Source organism: Adiantum capillus-veneris, chromosome 18 (genome assembly GCF_014529385.1).
Source record: "Adiantum capillus-veneris isolate H3 chromosome 18, ASM1452938v2, whole genome shotgun sequence".
Taxonomy (NCBI): Eukaryota; Viridiplantae; Streptophyta; class Polypodiopsida; order Polypodiales; family Pteridaceae; genus Adiantum; species Adiantum capillus-veneris.
The window spans coordinates 100882943-100905105 of record NC_140948.1 but is presented as its reverse complement, the minus strand read 5'-3'; the positions used below and the strand labels follow the sequence as shown (position 1 = coordinate 100905105).

Sequence of the window (22163 nt, the reverse complement as noted above, 5' to 3'; positions counted from 1 at the left end):
GCCGATTATGCCAGAGAGAGCCAGAGACAGAGTTGCACTACATATGTCATTGCACAGTGTTCTATGAGATACGGGGGCGTTTCCACTGCTTATTCAGAGAGGGTTTTGGTCCTCTATCTAGGGTCATGAGTTATGAGGATCAGAGATGTCTTGGACTATATCTACTTGAGTTACACAGGTATAGAGACACTTTACTGGGGAGAGCTAGAGAGAGGCAGTCCCAGAGACACATTACAGATTTCTTTTCACTAGATATGGGACAGCCAGAGGAGCAGCCACCACTGCAGAGCTCGTCCCACACTCATTCGACCACTACTGGCACTCTCATCGACCGAGCATTGGAGCTACAGAGATACAGACGACCGCGACTGAGGAGAGGAGCTACACAGCATCGACGGAGACTACAACAGAAGATTCGAGCCATACTCTCTCGACATCCAGAGTGCAGATGAGGATGGATCCTCACCACTTCTTCCATCTTTGTTTCACACACTGTTACATCCAGTTTACAGGGTACCTATTGTATCAGCTGCTACACCCACGTAGTTTTAGATTGTAGTAGTAGTAGTAGTATTTTGTTCCACTTCTAGTTCTTTTCTAGTTCTTTTGTACCCAGACATGGTATTAGATTCACTATTTTGTAACTGATTGGTCTCATAGGTCATTTTGGCCTTTTGAAGACGTTAATATAACATTTCATTTCATTTCATTTCTCTCTCTCTCTCAGATCACAGACTTCTTTAGAGCTGCCCACTGGACACCCGGAGGAGTTCCTACCATAGCAAAGCTCGTTGCCTTACACCAGAGGCACACTGATCGACCGAGCGACTGAGCTGGGGAGATCCAGACGCCCACGACTGCGGAGGACTAGAGAGCATCGATGGAGGCTGCATCAGAGGATTCGGATCACTTTGGCTCGACATGCACGATGCTTTGTCAGACTATTGACCATGGAGGAGATTGATGAGATCCGCCAGCGACCGATGTTGGATCTCCTGTGATCTAGCTATCCCAACTAGCTGTTTAGCTGCTTAGTTCACACCTAGCAGTTTAGGATTCCATAGTATTTTATTTTATCATTTTGTCATCTTGTTACTCTTGTTACTCTGACTTTGTATCGGATCCACCACATTGTAACTTTTTGGTCTCATAGGTCACTTTGGCCTTTTGAAGACGTTAATATAACATTTCATTTCTCTCTCTTTGTCTATATATATATATATGTATATATATATCCCCTCTTACTTACGCTCATCCTCCCCCTCACCCATCTCTAGCTTGGACTCCTCACTAGCATCCTTGTCCCTTGCCATCACCCTCGTCCCTCTCCCTTACCCTCATCCTTGCCCCATTTGCCACAAAAAGATGATGTGGCATGTCCACCCGGACAAGACCTTATGGAAACTGGCAAGATCAGAAAGTTGAGTTGTTTCAACCTACGGGGTTTCGTCTGATGGGGCCCTGGGGACACAAGACAAATTAAAATAAAAGTTCGCATGAAGACTGCTACGTGGCTGGCCGTACGAACATCCACAATTTGCGCTGACTACTAATGTGGTAGGTTGTATAGACGCCCGCGATTTGCGGCGGAATTTCTGCTTGCTGCGTTGCAGCCTTTGGGACTTGATGCTTTTGACATTTAAAGCTTTTCATGTTTTGTTTATGGGGCTTTGCTTTTGGGGCATCCCTTGTAAGAATAAAAGAGCCCTTGGGGCCTCACTCTGTAGAGTATCTGGACGTAGAGTTTGAGAGAAGAGGTCCTCGAGAGTTGTACTTTGCAATGATTAATGATGAAGAAATACCGAAAGGGGCGCTAGACTCTAGCGCCAATACCTTTGGGCACGGAACTATGTATGTATGTATATATATATATATATATATATAGTATACATATATATATATATATATATATATATATATATATATGTATATATATATATGTATATATATATATATATATATATATATATGTATATATGTATATATATATATATATAGCCCTTGAGGCCTCACTCTGTAGAGTATCTGGACGTAGAGTTTGAGAGAAGAAGTCCTCGAGAGTTGTACTTTGCAATGATTAATGATGAAGAAATACCGAAAGGGGCGCCAGACTCTAGCGCCAATACCTTTGGGCACGGAACTACGCCGGGCTATGTCAACTCTCTCTCTCTCTCTCTATCTATCTATCTATATATATATATATATATATATATATATATATATATATATATATATATATATATATAAGTTTGGTGATTTGAAGTTCTTGTTCGTGTGTTGCTATTGATTTCTCGCTTGGAGTGTCCAAAGCCGGATAAGACCTAATCGAAATTGACAAAATCAGAAAGTTAAGTTGTTCAAAGTTATGGGGTCCTGTCCGATAAGGCCCTAGGGACACAAGAAAATTTAAAATTAAAGTTCGCATGAAGACTGCTCACGTGGCTGGCCGTAGGGACATCTGCAATTTGCACTGACTGCTGACGTGGCAGGTTGTACGGATGCCCGCAATTTGTGGGGGAACTCTCGCTGGCTGCGTTGCAGCTTTTGGGACCATATGCTTTTCATACTTGAAGCTTTTCATGTTTTGTTTTTGGGGCTCTGCTCTTAGGGCATCCCTTGTAAGAATAAAAGAGCCCTTGGGACCTCACTTTGCAGAGCAGCTGGATGTAGAGTCTAAGAGCAGAGGTTCCCTAGGAGTTGTACTTTGCAATGATTAATGATAAAGAAACACCGAAAGGGGCGCCAGATTTTGGGGCCAATACCTCTGGGCACGGAACTACGCCGGGCCGTGTTGACTCTCTCTCTCTCTCTCTCTCTCTCTATTAAAGTTCTGTGATTTTGAAGTTTGTGTTCGTGTGTTGCTATTGATTTCTCGCTTAGAGTGTCCAAGCCTTTACAGTGGTATCAGAGGTCAGAAAGATTCTTCTTCTACGGAGGATCCGATCCCTTTTGCAACACACAGAATCTCGAGAACAAGACAGGACAATCGAGATTTGATTTGTATGTGAAAGAATCTTCGTGTCCCGACCCGGACTTATTAGCCACTCCCACCCTTCATACATCGCGCATCGGGTGCACTCCCGTCTTCATAGTTCTGTCTTACACGGCAGAAGCCACAAAGAACCCCGGATCACACACGGTTTTTTGCAGAGAATTGGATAGAGATAACACCTCTCGGTGGGCAGGTAAAGAAAAGTTGAAATCTGGTGCAAGAACTGAAGAAAAGCATGAAGCTTTGGGCAAAGTTTTCGGCGGAGAAGTTTGCCAGAGCAGAGAACAAGCGTCAACTGTAGATTGACACGTGTGAAAAGATTGATCAAGTACTCCAAAGACCCAAGATTGGTGAAACACCTGAAGGATTACCTGATTGATGAGAATTACTCGAGATGGTGAGAGGCCATTGATTCTCCTCTCAAGTCAGGAGGAAAGATGAAATAACGGATGAGTGCAGAAAAGTGGAAGCTATAGAAAGAACTAGACAAAGCTCTTGACCAGAAGACAAGCCAAAGAGTTCCAGAGCAGCCGAAGAGCGCGGGACGAAAAGGAAAAACGAAAGCAGGAACGATACCAGATTGTGTGGGGATCGACCTTGATTAGATGGATGAAAGTACTAAACTATGCAGAGCATGGGGCAAAGTGCGAGACCGGGAAGCCCTTATTTTCCTTGATGGAGGAGCCACGGCCAACTTTACTTCAACCGACTTGGCGGCTCGATTTGGAATTACGTCCAAGGAAATAAGACCACAGGCCGAGGTTGTTCGAGCGGCATCCGGATATTGCCATTACACCTATCATTGGCAAACTACGTTTGCATTGTCAGGGGTATTTAGGCCACGAGGACTTATACATCATGCCTTCGGAACGGTATGACATCCTCCTAAGAATCCCTTGGTTCCACAAGAACAAGGCCATGGTCGATTATAGGGCAAGGAAAGCCATCTTGAAGAATGAGAAGGGCAAAGAGATTGTACTTGATGTAAAACTGAAAGGCGAGTCCGTCCCGCTTGATGAAATCCAGTCTTTTGTTTATTTGATCTTCTTGAAAGAACTAAATGATGATCAAAGGTCAAATATGTCTGACCTCAGATTGGAACGACAAGATTTCTTGCAAGCTCAGGCTGACTATTTCTCTGAGGGCTTATCAGTTGAGTTGCCTTTTTCACGGCCTGAAGATCACACGATTGATTTGATTCCGGGTAGTACACCACCGAACCGGCCACCATATCGAGTTAGCGAAGCCAAAATGAAGAAATAATGAACTAAGTAAAAGAACTTCTTGAAAAGGGTCTTATTCAACCTAACATGTTACTTTTCGGTTTGCTGGTGTTGCTAGTATTAAAGAAAGATGGATATTGGCGAGAGATACACTTTTTGGGACACATCGTCTCAGCGGAAGGTGTAAAGATGGACTTGGCCAAAGTTGAGACCATTTGTGATTGGCCCGATTTGAAGAATGTTCATGAAGTTCGAAGCTTTTCGGGTTTCTGCTCCTATTATCTGCGGTTCATTCAAAAATTTGCAGAGAGAGCTTCTCCTTTGCATGTGTTGATTCAGAAAGGGGTTCCTTTTACTTGGGGACCATCAGAGATTGCAACCTTTCCGACCTTGGAGAAAACATTGACAACCGAACAAGTATTGGCTTTACCAGACTTGCAAAAGCCCTTTGACATTTACTATGATGCATGTGGTTGTAGTTTGGGAGCAGTCTTGATGCAAGAAGGCCATGTCATAGCTTACAAGAGCAGGATGTTTTCACATTTTGAATGGGTCGCATTGTAACAGACTTGGACACTCCAAGTGAAGAATCTACCACGATAGCACCAAATAACCACTTCAAAACAATTCACAGTTCACAATATATTCGACACTGGCCCGGCGAAGTTCCGTGCCTAGAGATATTGGCCCCAAAGACTGGCGCCCCTTTCGGTATTTCTTTTTGTATTAATATGAGTCCAAAGAACAAGAGTGCGTCAGGCGCTCACACTCAGCCTCTGCGTCCAGATGCTCTCAGTTGTGCCCCAAATGCTTCAAAAACTGAAATTTTAAAAGCTTTGAAAAATAAAGCAATAGGGCTTTTTCCCCTCTCTCTCAACCCCTTGCCTAAAATAAAGCAAAAAGGTTCTCTCTCCCTCTTAGCAATGCATAGAAAAAGCAATGCCAAAAAGCTGCCGCCAAGACTCTTTTCCGAAAAACCCGCCGCGTTTTGCGGGCTGCCACGTCAGCAGGTGTACGGAAATTCCGCATTTCACGAGCTGCCACGTCAGTAGACAGTCCATGTCAGCATTTCAGTTAGGGTTTCCTTTTAGGGTTTCCTGCATCCAGTCAATTAGGGTTTCCTGCAGCCAGCCTGCCACGTCACCTTCTCCCAGATGGTGTGTGTATGTATTGGGCAGCCACGTGTCCAGTTTGTGACATGCCCCCCTCTTGAAAGCATTGCAATCACCCTCGATTACGCCTCTGCAAAACAGACAGAGGCCATAAACCGTCTTAGCAGACACTGACTGTTAGTACCTACGCACTAGGAACACACATCTAGCACATGTACCAATCGACATTGACATCACTAGACATCACAGGACATCACATGACATTCAACATTCATTCGGATCTTAGACCACGATTTATCGGCAATGTAGCTAGCAATCGCATCTAGATCCAGTCGGGACCTCATCGATGCCCGATTGACTAACCCCTATTGCAACCATGTCTATTCGAGATGAATTAGACCAAAATGGTATGGTCATTTCGTTTATCAGTTCCTGCACTTAAAAACAAGTAAAAAACAAATCTTTTCATATTCCCGAATTTTATTTCATAAAGTTACACAGCAGAATACTGTCAGCTCTCAGTATCCTTGAAGCTCAAAGAGACATCAATGACTCTAGTATTCTAAAAATCAAGGCACCTGTTGACAAAGGAGCGGAGTAACTCCCCTCTTGTGCATCCCATTGCACGAGATCTGCGGCCAAGTTGCATTCTGGGTTCCATTTGGAGTAGACTATGCTAAAGCAAAAGCTTCAATGTAAAGGTTCACAATTTGAGGAGTATCTGCTAGGTCGTCCTCCTCCATCCACTCCGCATCCAATGCAGGATAGTTCTTGAATTTAACCAAGAACCGCCTTCTTACTCCACCCTTATTCTTTGTGTCCTTATGTGCCAAAATCTATTCAGGAACAAGGATCTCCTCGTTTTCCTCCACTTCGGGTTGCTCATCGGGCTCCCCATCATCAGGCACATCACCTTTAAAAGGTTTCAAGAGACTCACATGAAATGCATTGTGAATCCTCCAAGTGTCAGGCAGTTTCAGTCGGAAGGAGACATCATTGATCTTTTCGGAGATCTGGAAAGGTGCGTAGTATCTCATACTAAGCTTTGGAAAAAGCCTCTCCTTTCCCTTCTTCTTTCTCAGGCGTGCCTTCTCAAAACGTAAGAGCACCCAATCATCCTCTTTCAATTTCAAATCCCGATGATGGCGATCCGCTGCCTTTTTCTGTCGTTCTTGAGATTTTTACAAAGCCTCGTGGACCTTAGCAAAAGCCGTATCTAAGTCGTGCGTGTATTCATCCGCTTTAAAAATCTTATCTTTCGTGCTTAGGAAGGGTGGAACCTTCGCAGCACCTTCAACAATCTCAAATGGCGCCTTCCCCATCGAAGATGTTTTTACGCGTCAAAAAGCTGAGCAAGTGTGCATCCACCACCTCTTCTAATTCCTTCTCTGTATACTTCTTGGGGACATGAGGTTTCTTGAGAGTGAGTTTTGGGGGTGGTGTTGTGGTTTTCTGCCACTAAGTGTGCACCTCCTCTAGAGAGGTCTTGTTCATCTATTTTGCCATTTTCGGGTCCTTGGCAAAATTAAGCATCATCTTTGTTGCGTCCCCGATCAATCGTTGACGCTCCATCTCTCGACGCTTGCCTGAGTAGGCCGAGGCGGGCCATACTTCTTGCCGGAATCTTCGTTGTGATCCCTTCCCGCATCTCCGGATTCAAAGGAAGTCGACTGATCTTTGCCTGAAGCCATAGGTGCCGCAGAAAAAAATTAGGAATCGGATTTTTCGTAGAAGAGAAATCAGCCGCGCTCTGATACCACTGTAATAGACTTGGACACTCCAAGTCAAGAGTCTACCATGAGAGCGCCAAAGAACCACTTCAAAACAGTTCACAATTTACAATTTATTCGACACTAGCCTGGCGGAGTTCCGTGCCTAGAGATATTGGCCCCAAAGACTGGCGCCCCTTTCGGTATTTCTTTTTGTATTAATCTGAGTTCAGAGTACAAGAGTGCGGGCAGGCGCTCACACTCAGACTCTACGTCCAGATGCTGTGAGTTGTGAGAAGCCAACCCGCGTATTTAAAGATTACAAGGGATGCGAAAAGCAAAGCCCCAAAAGCTTCAAAAACTGAAATTTTAAAAGCTTTGAAAAATAAAGCAATAGGGCTTTTTCCCCTCTCTCTCAACCCCTTGCCTAAAATAAAGCAAAAAGGTTCTCTCTCTTACTCTCAGCAATGCGTAGAAAAAGCAATGCCAAAAAGCTGCCGCCAAGACTAGTTCCCGGAAAACTCGCCGCGTTTTGCGGACTGCCACGTCAGCAGCAGACAGTCCACGTCAGCATTTCAGTTAGGGTTTCCTTTTAGGGTTTCCTGCAGCCAGCCAATTAGGGTTTCCTGCAGCTAGCCAGCCACGTCACCTTCTTTGCCAGATGGTGTTTGTATGTATTGGTCAGCCACGTGTCCAGTTTGTGACACGCATAGATTTATGAGAAAGAGCTTTTGGTGGTTATTACTCAGTGGCAACATTTTCTACTCTGAGCCGACTTTACCGTCTTCACAAACCATCAGGGTTTATGCTACTTCTCATCGCAGAAGCAACTTTCGGAAAAAACGATGAGGTGGGCTAACATCCCGTCATAGTTTCATATCCAGATAGTCTATGTTCAGGGACAAAAGAATTTAGTGGCAGATGCGTTGTCTAGAAATCCCTTGGTTCTAGCTATTTCCATGATACATCATCGAAGCTTCGAGGATATAGTAGATAAGTACACCACAGGTCTTGCTTTTGCAGATATCTTTCACCGGAAATAGAGTGGAGAGACAGCTGTAGGCTATTCCATACGGGAAGGCTATTTGTTGATACGGAAAATGATGTTGTGTGTTACACAGCCTTTTGAGGGAAAAGGTTTTGACACAGTGCCATTGTCCACCTTTTTCTAGACACCGTGGCATAGATACCATCTTGAAGGGTGTTGAACATCACTTTTACTGGCCGAGGCTCAAAAAGGATATGGACAAGTTTGTTCACGGTTGCTTAGTATGCCAGTTTGACAGGCATAAGGCACCAAGATTTCTACAACCTTTACCTATACCCTCTTGCCCTTGGGAAAGCATTGCCATGGTTTTTATTTATTTTTTGATCTTCCCAAGACTCAAAGTGGGTAGGATGGCATTTGGACAGTCATCAACAGATTCAATAAGCAATCTCACTTCATTCCGGTAAAGGAGACAGTTAAGCATGTATCCAATTGCAGCATGGTCCATAAGTTCTTGCATTGCCGCAACTTGTTTGGATAAACGGTATTCCTGTGAAGGTGATGAGAGTCCACTAGTGTAAAGTTCGCATCGGTCCTCCAAAGTGTTAGAAACCTTTGATTGTCATCTTCCATGGTTTGTGGGCCAAGCATTTTCAAGTTGCCCCATTTTGGTAGAAGCTGTACTTCAAACAAGGATGCCTGGCTCCAGGCAAAAATATTCTTGAAAGCCAACCAAGTCTTTGGAGCGTGAGGCTTGATAGCTATAGAACTACACTACTGCATTGCATTGTCTTTTAGAAAACCGGCAGTTTGAGAAATTTTTGATTATTTAGTATAATTCCCAGAGCATAGATGCTGTCAAACTGTTGCGGAAACTGTAGGGCTTTCTTCTTATCTTTTACACTGGAAAAGGTGAAAATTTTTACTTTAGGTCCACCATCCTTGAAATCTTTTGGCTGGTTTGGTGCAAATCAAGGATGCGGATAGTAATAGGGATATCCATATGGTTTTCAACCATTATAACTAGGAGGTGGTGGTGGGGGAGGTGGGGGCAACGGCGGTGGCAGAGGCGGTTGCACCGGATCAAGGTCAAAGGGCTGAACCATGTTCTTGAAATTCCCCCCAATTGTAGGTTGTCAATTAGTGGCTCTTGTGCTTTCTTGTGCTGCAAGAGGTGGTACTACCTAAGGCAATAGAGGGGGAAACATGTTATTCAAGAACTGCTGAAAACTTTGCAAAACCGGGAGATTTTTCTGAGGATGCCGCAAAAGTATGTGGTGGTGCTCGTCGATGAGAAACTGCAGGTACTCTTTCGAATCCAGAAACGTCATCTTGCTCTGTCTCTTCTTTGGAAGACGAGTATGGTTTAAGAAAAGCACTTGAATGAAGCTCTGATACCACCATAATGGGATGGGTACCATGTGCCAATTGAAAAGAACAGACTGAATAGACTTTTAAGCACTCCAAAACAATTGAATAAAAGAGAGACTCCACACGAGACACGAAGTGGCGTAGTTCCACCCCGAAAGTGCACTGGCCCCCAAACTTCGGTATTTCTTTATATTGCTTCAATAAGGTACAAAAGGTACAACGCTTGTGGCTCTGCTCTGCACCATTCGCGGGTAGAATGCCAGAGAGTGAGCCCTTAGTACATATTTAGGGACGCTTGGCCATCCAAAAGCAGTTACATGAAAAGCAGTAGATTCTAAAAGCCTCTGGTCCAGCTAAGTGCCCCATGGGCTGGTCTGTATAGATGCCATGTTATCATGTGTCAATGCAATCCGCGAAAATCCGTACAGCAAGCTACCATGCGCGCGTGTGTGTGTGTGTGTCTTTATTTTAGTGGTTTAGGCCCCTTCGCTGGCTCTATAAGTTGTTGGGGGTTAGGATTTTTAATCCTAACCCAATTTCTTATTTGGGCCACTCTGCGAGGATCTGTAAGTTGGTAAAACTTCTGTGTTGGTCCTTCTACTAGGGTTTAGGTCCCTCAAACCTATAACTATAGGTTGGCTAGGGTTAGGCTCAGGGAGTCCTACCCCCTTGGTCTTCAATGGTTGACCCGTCAGAAGTTTGTGACAACCATAGTCAAACATGTGGTTCACAGTGCCCAAGAAGAATGGAGCTTTGCGTTTCATATAAGATATGTAACCTTTAAACAAGAATTCTATCAAGAATGTGGGTGCACGACCAATTGTGGATGGATTTACAGAGGCGTTTGCAAGAAGGATGATTTGCTCAATCGGAGATCTCTATTCAATGTATAATCAATTTCAACTAGTTATTGAGAGCAGAGATTTGAGAACCTTTAAAACTCCGTTTGGGATTGGTAAGGATGTGTAGCTTACCTGAAGGAGCAAATAATTCATTATGCACATGTAGCAGATCCTCTTTATGGGTTGTTGAGAAAGAATCAAAAATTTCAATGGAAAGAAGAGCACACAAAGGCCGTGGGAAAGTTAAAAAAGCTGCTTATGTAATCACCAGTCTTTTGGGAGGTAGACTGTGTGTGAAAGACCTGTGATTGTAACAATGGTCATAGGGCAAGATGATGGTGAGATTTTGTGCTGAGCTTCAGAGTTCTCACCAACGAGATTATGCATAGGTAAAGAGAGAATTGTGGGGAGTTATTACAACATTGAGGTGTGACAAAGAGTACTTGATAGGGGCATCTGTGGTTGTGGAAACTGATTGTTTACCTCTGCTTGAAATGATTACTTATTCAAGTCAAGACATTGTTATGCTACAATGGATTGCCTACATTAAGTTCTTGAATCCGGAATCTATGTATATTCAGGGAAGGACAATCCAATGGCAGCTATGCTATCTAGAGCAATGTATGAAGATGAAGAGAACATTGTTGTCGAGGGAGATGATGTAGGAACAAAGTTTTACATTATTGCTCATGCTAAGGGGGATCACTTGAGCCATTCAAAGAGGAGATGTTTGAATTTGAATGGTTGCTTATTGGGCGTCACTTGAGTACTTTAGGAAGACATAAGGATTTTTCCAAACAAGAATTCAAGAGGATAAGAAGAAAGGTATATCAATACTTTTTGAAGAATGGGTTTCTATGGAAGCAGCCAAAACAAAGGGTTTGATTTTCGTAGAGAGTAGTGTGTGATAAGAACACTCAAATGAAACTCATCAAGGAGTTTCATGAGACTTTATGGATGGACAACTAGATGTATGGGGAAGCTTGGCCAAGTTGAAAGAAAGAAATTGGTAGAAAGGAATGTACAAAGATGTATCTTTATATGTGGAGTCGTGTGTAACCTGTCAAATGTATTCAAAATCCAAGGCATCGTGATGGGATGCATCCTGGTATATTTGGTTACTATGCCTTTGGGATTTAGGTAGATGACATAGATGGTGCTTACAAAAGAACATTTGTCTAATTAGATGGAAGGTTGTGCTTTAAGCATATAAAGTTTCTCTTGGAACATGTATGTTGCCTTTATTGTTGCATTGGGAAGATAACAACAGACAGGAGTGATGTTGATGTTGAGAAAGCTAGGGAATTCATCTTCAGGTCGAGGTATCAGGCTTTTTCTTATGACTGCTTACAATCCCAAAGGGAATGGTAAATCTAAGAGTGGACATTCACCTATCATTAAAGCTTTGGCCAAGGCTTGCAAAGGTAGAATTGGAGAGTGGCCAAAATTATTTCCTTATGCATGATGGGCTGATCGTACAACACGTAGCGCAGTCACTGGTTATATGTATGTTGAGTTGATGTATGGTCCAAAACCTGTGATGCCAATTGAGGATGTGATTCTTACATGGAATATATTGCCTTGGGAGGATAAGAGAAAACCTTCTCTCTTTGCATATACAACAATTAGAAAGAATGCATGGAGATAAAATGCTTGAAAGAAGCAAAGCTGGAGAATGAAGACAAGTAAGATAAGAGGCATGGGGCTGATACCAAAAGGTTTTGAAGAAGGACATTGAGTGTTGGTGTATGACAATGGTCTTGATAATCCACACTCAACGATAAGCAAACTTGTAAAGAGATGGTTTGGCCCATATGTTGGTAAGCGTGTGCATGGAAATGCAACTTACACTTTCCGTGAGTTGGATGGAATAGAAATGAAGATTCCCATTGTAGGAAAGAGATTAAGTTCTTCAAAAGAAGAGCGGATGCTGAAGCCTGATTTATTTGATGCACAAGCAAGCGAAGAAGGGGATGGATTTGACTATCTTCAGAGTGAGGAGGAAAGTGAAGATGAAGTGTCTGACATTGTGTATTGATGCTTCACAATGATTATGGTGGCACATGCTAGAGGATGTGCAAGTTATAGGGAAAAAAATGGCACATGCACAATGTGAGAAAAAAATTTTGCTCACTTTTTATACTTTTTGATGTATGGGACTAAATGGTAGAATATATTTAGTGTGATATGTTTGAGAGCAGATGCGACGGTTACTGTCGTGTACATATCTTACCGGGGGTCATGGCACCGTTGTGTGTTTCCTCACTTTACTACTTTGGGTTAAGAATGTAACTACGTCAAGTGCATCAGTGGGGTACACTCATCTTGCAGAGAAAGTTCGATGCAGGCTATCCAAAACTAGTAGGTGGCATGCACAATTGTCAACAATGTGTTTATAGGTCATGGCAAGTGGAAAGATGATGTTTAGCAGAAAAATTTCCGAAGGTTGTTTAGGGCTAAAAATGGTCATTTTGGGGTGAAAATGGCAAAACAAAAGGCCATAAAATGATAAAAAATTATCTGTTCTAGATACAAAATGGCTAAAAATCCCACATCACTCATGGTGCCATGATTATAAGCAAAGGGGGTGCTTGCTTATGGCTGGATATCAACACTTTCACCCCATGTGAGAAGGGATACGCAAGGTTCTTCAATGGTGTTCTAGTGAGTCCTGCCATGCCTCTACCTTGTATGCGAGTGTCTGAGGGTTCCAATCATAGTTTTCTCTCTTCAAATAACTGTGTAGGATTGTCTATGGAAAAGCCTAAGCTTCCATGAAATCACTTTAACAAAGAATTTAGGGACAAAGATAGGATTTTCTACATGGCAAACAAGCACTATGTTTGTACAAGATTGAGGCTACATGAAATCATCAAACACACATGAGTTTTGCGTATGTAAGACTGGAGCTTCAATGGATGAACTCAAGATGTTCTTGTTTGTTTTTCTCTCTTAAAGAAGTGGTGTTTGCCATTGATTAAGCCATGAGCTTAGTCAGCGGCCCAGCACCTTTCCGGTCATATCGCAAGCTTCTCGACAGCGTTGGCAGTGGCCACCGATTCTCTTGTGCAAGAGCATTCCACTCCACCATGTTCTCATGTCTTTTCATTGTTTTGTTCATTTGTTTTGAGGTATTAAAGCTGTTTCAAGTCTTGCAAATTTTGATAGTTAACGTTTTTATCTTCTGACCCCTACTCCAAAAGCGGTTACACTCTTCGTTTTTTACTTCCATTGCTTTGCCTTTTGAGTCAAGAGTCTGTTGTTGTGTGTAGTCTCTTTTTTCACCTGTGTATGTGTGCTTTGAGTCAAGAGTCATTGTGTCTAGTGCCTTCGTGCTTGTCTTTTGTGTGAGACTTCTTGCATAGTGAACAACGGCAACCAACCACAATCAATAGCACAATAGGGTTACTTCTGTTGCATCCTCCATGCTTGGCAAGATAAGGGTTTGGGAAACTTGGGCATGACGGTCATGAATGCCATATGGTCCTTCCCAAAGGAGATTCCAAACAAGAAACACAGCTGGGATTAGTAGCCTAGGTATGGTATCCGATGAGAAGCTATGTACTGGGAAGTTGCTAGGGAAAACTGATTATGAGTTCAATCTCTTCGATCTTATGAAGGTTTGGAATATACCAAAGGATATATTCTCATTACCTGTTTTCGTCATGAGACAAAACTAGGCAATCTTAAGAAATAATGGAAGATGAAACTGAATGGGAAAAAACTAGCTCTTATTTCTTACTGATGGTAAAACATTGTACATTAAAAGGGTACAAACAAATAGGGGATGGTATGGTCTTAGCGTTTGATATAGTAAATTTTAATATGGAATTGACTCTATACACGCCTGCACCTACTCATTAGAATTAATGAGGTGATCAAGGGTGTTGTATCTATTGTCAAAGCTATGCATGATGAAGGTGACGATCTTTCAGTTCTTGTTTGGACATTTGGTAAGATTAATATGGCACAATGTCAAGTTTTGAAAAATCTGTTTGAATTTGTCATGTGATGCTTCATTCTTGCATAATACGCTTGCAATCACAGGTGGGATAAACCCATCCACCATGCGTCATTATCTTAGAGTATTTTCGACCTCAAAACACTAAATGCGCTGAAAAAACAGCTTCAAGCTCTCAAACCCCCAAAAGCCCCTCAAATCACCCATGACTTATGTGCAGTGTCTCACAATCCTAGTTGAGCTCCTCCAAACCATCATCCACTAGAACCCTCTTAACAAGCAATCCAAAATCTCCAAACCTTTGCATACAATGGTCATCTGAGTCCTGAGCAGCAATTGTATCTGAGTGCTGAGTGGCACCACCCAAAATCACTGTTATGCACTGCCATTGCAAATACTCAGAACGACTTTCAGGCATATGGCCATTGTAGATTCTTGCATTAGCTCTTAGCTTATTATAGGAGCTAAGTGAATTCTTTCTTGCATTGTGTCTTTGTTGCCTAGAGATTTTGAAGTTTAAGCTCAAGTCTTTGCACTTATCTCGGGTGACCTTGGTGTACATTATTTTATTTAGGGAAAATGGGATGCAACTACTGCAGGACAAGCCAAATAGCTTGCAATGTACATCCAAGTGAAGGTACAAAAATGGTGCATCAAAACGGGTGAAGACAAAGCAAGGGTTATAGAGCGAAAGAAGAATAAGAATGAAGAACTTTTAGAAACCTCTTCAAAATGCCACAACAACACATTTCTTATAGTCAACTAGGCCTACTAGCCTCTATGTATATGTATTGCTAGCAAACCGTGTGGCCATTGTCCGATTTCACTTGATTAATTTGCGATTGCGACATGAATGCATATTTGTCCGAATTTTAATTTTGTTTTTGTGCATAAAATGCAGGTCACCATAATTGTTGTTGCAGTTCCTGAGGGTTTACCGTTGGCTGTTACATTAACGTATGTCCTGCATTTGCATTAATCCTTAGTTGAGTTGCGTTTGTTGTCTTTTGATAGTGAGGCAAAACAAGATTATTAGTGTCTTTTTCTTGTGCAGGCTTGCATATTCAATGCATAAGATGATGGATGATAGGGCTCTTGTAAGTTGACTTCAATTTCTAGTCAACTTTTACAAGGTGTGTTTGCACATTGCTAAGTAATTGATGTTTACGCATTTTGGTCTTCTTGAAGCTCACAGGTAAGAAACTTGTCAGCATGTGAGACAATGGGCTCCGCAACAACAATATGTAGTGATAAGACTGGCACTCTTACCATGAATTTGGTAAGTCTTGCATTATTAGAAGGTTTTCTTTTTGCACCATGTAAAATCTAAGAAATTTGCATAAATAACATCCTTGGACTAAAGCAAGCGACTGTTCAATAGTTTCACACCCTTTTTAATGATGTTCTATCCTTTACAATGACGTGTGTGTGTGTGTGTGTGAGAGAGAGAGAGAGAGAGAGAGAGAGAGAGAGAGAGAGAGAGAGAGAGAGAGAGAGAGAGAGAGAGAGAGAGAGAGAGAGAGAGAGAAATGAAATGAAATGAAATGTTATATTAACGTCTTCAAAAGGCCAAAGTGACCTATGAGACCAGTGAGTTACAATGCGGTGTATCTAATACAAAGTCAGATTAACAAAATAAATTAAACTAGGATAACAAAATATAAATACTGCGGGATTCTAAACTAAGCAGTACAATGTGAAGACAATATGGGAGGGGAGTAGAGATCCATCTTCATCTGCACTCTGGACGACGAAAGAGTATGGCTTGAATCCTTTGCCGTAGCCTCCTTCGAAATTGTGTAGCTCCTCTCCTCCCTCGGGGTCGTCTAGATCTCCCTAGCTCCAATGCTCGGTCTATGAGAATGCCAGTAGTGTGGGTAGACCTCTCCACCGTCGCTGGTTGCTCCTCTGTCTGTTCTTCTGGGTGTACAGTATCTAGTGTAAAGAAATCTGTGATCTGTCTCTGGGGATGTCTCTCTTCACCTCTCCTCAGTAAGGTTCCTCTATGCTTGTGTAACTCAAGTAGATAAAGCCCAAGACATCTTTGATCCTCGTAACTCATGACCCTAGATAGAGGCCCAAAACCTTCTCTGAATAGACAGTGAAAACGACCTCGTATCTCATAGTATACTGTGCAATGACATATGTAATGTACTTCTGTCTCTGGCTCTAGATGGCATAAGCGGCATATTCTGTTATCTGCCGGTGTCCCTCTGAATCTGCCAATCTCAATCTCGAGCTGATGTGAGGACGTGCGTATCTGGCCAATGGCACAACGCAAACCATGCGAAAGATGCGTGTCCATATAGCTAGGTCAAATCACAAACCCATCCCCCGTGAGGTGGAGAAGATGCTCTCAATAGAAAGCCATCTTTGTGCCCAACTCTTGTAACGGCTCTATCCATGTCCTTCTCGTGTCCAGCTGGATCAAATCCTGACGGATGAGTCTATTAATCTCTACCCGTGTCAGAGACCTCAAGGGTGCCTGAAGAGAGTATTGAAAAGGAGGCAACCTATCCATGGTGAAACCATGTGTCTGAAACCATGATGTCATCTGAGCATACCAGCATGATGTGTCCCCATTAAAAGCTAATTGTCTGGAGGACTCTAGAGCCACCCTGGCATATCTGTCTCTGGTAGTATCCCATAGACTGTGTACAAAGGAGACTGATCTTGTGAGCGCCTCAATCTCCATAGGGGGGGCAGCTAATTCTGCTCGAATGATATCATGCGGTACACACACACACACACACACACACACACACACACACACACACACACACACAGAGAGAGAGAGAGAGAGAGAGAGAGAGAGAGAGAGAGAGAGAGAGAGAGAGAGAGAGAGAGAGAGAGAGAGAGAGAGAGAGAGAGAGAAATGAAATGAAATGTTATATTAACGTCTTCAAAAGGCCAAAGTGACCTATGAGACCAGATAGTTACAATGTGGTGGATCTAATACAAAGTCAGAGTCAGAGTAAAAGCTAATGAAATGACAAATGTCACAATAAAATACTATGGAATCCTAATCTACTAGGTGTGAACTAAGCAGCTAGCTGGGATAGCTAGATCACAAGAGATCAAGCATCGGTTCGCTGGCGGATCTCATCAATCTCCTCCATGGTCAGTAGTCTGACCGGGCGTCGTGCATGTCGAGCCAAAGTGATCCGAATCCTCTGATGCAGCCTCCGCCGATGCTGTGTAGTCCTCCGCAGTCGTGGGCGTCTGGATCTTCCCAGGTCAGTCGCTCGGTCGATCAGTGTGCCTCTGCTGTGAGACGACGAGCTCTGCTCTGGTAGTAACTACTCCGGGTGTCGAGTGGCAGCTCTAAAGAAATCTGTGATCTGTCTCTGGGACTGGCTAGCCTCTCCTCTCATTAGGCTCTCTCTGTGTCTGCGTAGCTCAAGCAAAAACAAACCCAAGCATCTCTGATCCTCGTACCGCATGACTTTGGAGAATGGTCCAAAGCCCTCTCTGAACAAGCAATGGAAGCGGCCTCGTATCTCGTAGTAGACGGGGCAGTGGCATGTGTAGTGCAACTCTGTCTCAAGCTCGATGTCACACAGGGGGCATGTCCTAGCCTTTGCTGGTACTCCGCTGTATCTCCCAGTCTCGATCCGCAGCTGGTGTGAAGATGTACGTATCTGGCCGATAGCACATCGTATCCCATGAGACAAGTGGGTGTCCATGTATCTAGGCCTCGTCACAAAACCATCAACCGTAAGCTGGAGGAGATGCTCTCTGTAGAAAGCCATCTTCGTGCCCAGCTCCTGTGCTAGTTGTATCCATGTCCTCCTGGTGTCTAGCTGAGTCAAGTCCTGGAGGATGAGCCCGGTGATCTCGGATTGTGTAAGAGTCAGAGAGGGTGCATCCAGTGAGTACTGGAAGGGAGGCAATCTGTCTATGCTGAACCCATGCGCTTGAAACCATGATGTCATCTCCCCATACCAGCATGCTGTATCTCCCTGCATGGCTAACTGTCGAGAGGACTCAAGTGCAAGGCGGGCATATCTGTCTCTCGGAAGTTCCCACATGCGGTGTATGAAGGAGACCGATCTGGTGAGCGCCCCAACCACTAGTGGGGGGGCAGCTAGCTCTGCTCGAACAATAGCACGTGGTACTGAGGCCTTGGCTCTAATGAGCCGTGAGATCATAGAGACTAGAGGCTTCTCCATGTCCCCCCATCCATCACTGCGGCCTGTCCTCCTGTGATGATCTAATGAAGGTCCCCCAATCTCAGCTCCATAAAGCAATGCAGAAGCCACCAGAGTGTCAAAGAGCCAGAGCTTCGTCCGAGGCTCCTGAAACTAAACCTGTGAACACATCCTTTCCAATCTACCCAATGCTGCATGGGCTCTGGTCAGTCTAGTCTCTGCTGCCCTCCTCAATGAAAATGCTGGCCCACTAAAAACCACTCCGAGGTAAGTGTACGCCTCTGTATATTCCACAGTCTCCTGGCCGAATGTGAATGCTAGCGCTGACCTCCTGATCCACTGTGGGGTGGTATAAAATACCATGACCTTGGTTTTACCAAGGTTGACGGACAAACCACTTTCCTGAGCAAACCTATTCAAAACATCCAAGTGACGTTGCATCCCCTCCGGAGAGTCGGAGATCAACACAATATCATCAGCATATAACAATAATGGAATCCATGTCCCTGCCAGCTGTGCACCTCTATCACCATCTCTCTCAATGTAGTCAGAAACCTCATCCACATACATACCAAATAGAGTGAGAGCGGGCAGCCCTGCTTCACCCCAATAGTGGAGTGAATCGGTGTGGATAGACCCTCTGAACTGCGTACCTGCCCCACTACTGACCTGTATAATGCCATGACCCCCCAAATGAGCTTTGTGGGTACTCCCATCTGCTGTAACCTGCGCATCAATCTAGCTCTAGGCACTGTGTCAAATGCTTTGCGGAAATCCACAAAGCTACAATAGATTCCTCTCCCACGCGATCTACCCTCCTCAATGATGGCTTTGAGTGTCAAGATATGGTCAAGAGTAGAAAAATCTCTCCTGAACCCTGCCTGCCCGGCTGCACGTATCCCCTCCCTCTCTGCCCATCTACTCAGCTGCTGCTCAAGAATAGATGCGTACAACCGTGCCAATGTGTGTCCAATCATGATAGTGCGATAATTCCCAGGCTCCATAGGGTCTCCCGACTTGAAGATAGGTACAATAGTAGATAGGCTCCAAGTATCCGGCAAGCCCTCACACATGGCACGGTTAAACATCACTGCTAGAAGCTCTGCTAGTAGATCTCTGGCATGCGTGAAATGCTCAGCCACTAAACCATCATGATTGTATGCTCTCCCAGTCCTCATCCTGTCAATGGCCTTCCTCACCATCTCTGCGGTGAAAAAAGCACATGTGTGTGGGCATGGATCGGGAGGGGCGGGAAGGGGGGGCTGCTCAGGAACTGTGTATAGAGATGATGCGTACTGGCCCTAGTCCTCTGTAGAAGTGATGGCGGGGGGGGGGGGGGGGGGGGGGGAGTACTCCTGAAAGAGCCGCCATGCCTCACGTGAGTCCTGACTCAAGAACAGCTGATATAGATCCTGCTCTAGTCGAGCCAAAAATGCCCTCTTCTTCCGCCGCACTAGGCGTCGGAAGTCAATCTGTGACTGTCTGTGAGTGATGTCCCCCAAAAGCACCTCCCTCTGAAGTCTAGCTCTAGTGTCCCGGCATTCCTCATCATACCAACTGTTCTGGGGCCTGCTCCCCGAACAGCGTCTCTGCTCAGGTTGGGTATGTGGGTATGCCTCTGCTACTGCATCATGTAGTGTCTGTGTCAATATAGTAGTAAGCTCCTCCAGAGGTCGCCCTGGCTCCTCTGTGCATAGGCGTCTGTAGATCCCATCTATGTATATAGAGTCTGTCTCCCGCGTGAAGGTGTAGCGAGTAGGGGCTGCTGTCCGTAGCCTGTGTGCTACACTAAACTGAAAAGAGATGGTCATTGACACAAGAGCATGATCCACTGCCACACCAACAGGTCTGGGTCCAACCGTGAGATCCTGGATACGAGAGATGAGGCTCGGCTGTGCCATGACATAATCCACTGTGCTGGCTCCATGTCTGTGTGGAAAGCATGTAAAAACCCTTGAAGCGGGAAATCTCTGCAGGCCATTCAAGATGGCCAATCCATGTGTCGTCCCCATGTCTATTAAGTGTCGTCCAGACTCAGTGTGTTCTCCTTCTTGTGATAGTCTGGATAGGCCTGTCTCTGCAGCATCCAGCTCTCTCAGCATCTCCTCTGAAGTGTCATAAAATACTGTCTGATGATGGGCAGTCCTAGCATTGAAATCCCCTAGAATGGTGATGTCACCATCTCTAGAGAACTCCCATATGTCATCATCCAAAATAGAGAAAGGGGACTATCCTCTGGGTGGTGCATACACTGACATGGTCGGGGGAAAGTAGCAAATAGCAATGTAAAGATATCTGCCTGTCTCTGCTCTCAGTCTCACCCACATGTACCTAGCTTGCTCATCTCTGCGGGCTATATGTATCAATGGCTGCAACTCCTCCCTGAATAACACTGCCACTCCTCCTGATCCTCGCCCTCTGCGCTCTGATCGTGTCTCCTGTCTATAGGCAGTCTCCCATCTATATCCACTAATGTGAGGCATAGACTGCCCAGGGGCCTGATGTGTCTCAGAGTAGAAGACGATGTCTCTTCTCCTGAAACTATCCTCAAAGGCGCCCACATCAAGTCGCATAGATCCATTACAATTCCACATGGCAACTTTGAGGGTGGTCCCATGGGTCTCGCACCGTCATGTGGAGCGCCACTCTACAATCACAACCCGGCCATCTCTGTAGAAGGCTGTCTTTCCCTTCTCCCTTGTTGCTTGAATCTCTGGCATTAACTCTCTCATATGCGCAAGCTGTGTGAGAGTGAGGTCATCTCCAAGGAATATGCCCGTTTTCTTTAGTGTAGGACGCTTCTTCAAGAAGTCCTTCTTTGCCTCCATGGATGGGAAACGGATGATTAGAGCTCTCCCTTTTGAAGTCTCCCCATTGCCTTGTGTCTTCTTCCCCACCCTCCATGTCTTTGTATGAGTAGCCTCACTACCCATCATGCAGAGAAGTTCCTCAACTTCCCCTTCCACCTCATCTCGGTCTTTTAGACCGGTTACTCTTATATGCAAAGCTCTAGTTTTCCTTCGTTGTTCTTCTTCTAGAGTCATGTTGATGATTGTAGGAGTGGGGACAGATGTGGTTTCTTTCCCTTTGCCTTTCTTAACGACTTCTATCCACTTCTCGGCCTCATCCGCCTTCTTGAGAGAGAGAGAGAGAGAGAGAGAGAGAGAGAGAGAGAGAGAGAGATTTCTTACTTGGGGATCTGTCTCATGGTTGATGTCGATGCCCGGCCCGCATCTTTTCTACGAGGGCTCAGCCACAGATCCAACCTTCATGCTTACCTCCACTGGTTATCGACGAGGGACTTTGGCTATGATACCACAGATTGCTTGGCAGGGAGATACGCAGACACGTGATGCAGTTTTCTCAGTCATCACTAGTATTACACTATGGAATATTTGGAGAGCTCGTTGTCTTCACATTCTCAGTGCGGCTCCACAGCTGCTTCAAGATATCCTCACTGCCATTTGGCTAGACACCATTCACACCCTGATTTGGCAGTGGGATTCCTCCTCCGGTACATCTAGAGCAGCCGAGGCTCGTCGATTTGCCTTTCTTCGACGTTGGGCACGATCCCCACTCTTCTTCACATTGACAGGTGGTTAGATTACTTGGCATTATGCCCCTCCTCAGTGGTTTCTCCTTCATTCCTCACACCGACCACCATGAGATTTTTCTAGTCGAGTAGTCACTATAGTTGCTCTCCTTCTTTCATTCAGCTTGTACACCCCGCGTGATAGGCTATTTTGGCATCCGCTGGGATTGTTTTGTACTCAGTAATAAACAGCCCTGAATTTTTAAAAAAAAAAAAGAGAGA

General features: G+C 44.4%; 1 protein-coding gene and 1 pseudogene across 6 annotated transcripts in view; one reads left to right on the top strand and one right to left on the bottom strand.

Annotated features, from left to right (window-relative positions):
• LOC147436096 (calcium-transporting ATPase 8, plasma membrane-type-like) overlaps positions 1–22163 on the top strand; it is a 245024-nt gene that overhangs the window by 114259 nt on the left and 108602 nt on the right. For all 6 annotated transcript variants that reach the window (XR_015185155.1, XM_086488995.1, XM_086488992.1 and 3 more), the window contains 3 exons: positions 15100–15155; positions 15253–15295; positions 15394–15477. Coding sequence is in view for 5 of the 6 variants with exons in the window: in XM_086488995.1 (XP_086345121.1) it covers positions 15100–15155; positions 15253–15295; positions 15394–15477 (183 nt within the window). In the remaining variant the exon portion in view is untranslated. The remainder of the gene's footprint in view (positions 1–15099; positions 15156–15252; positions 15296–15393; positions 15478–22163) is intronic.
• LOC147436097 (uncharacterized) lies at positions 15493–20451 on the bottom strand (annotated as a pseudogene).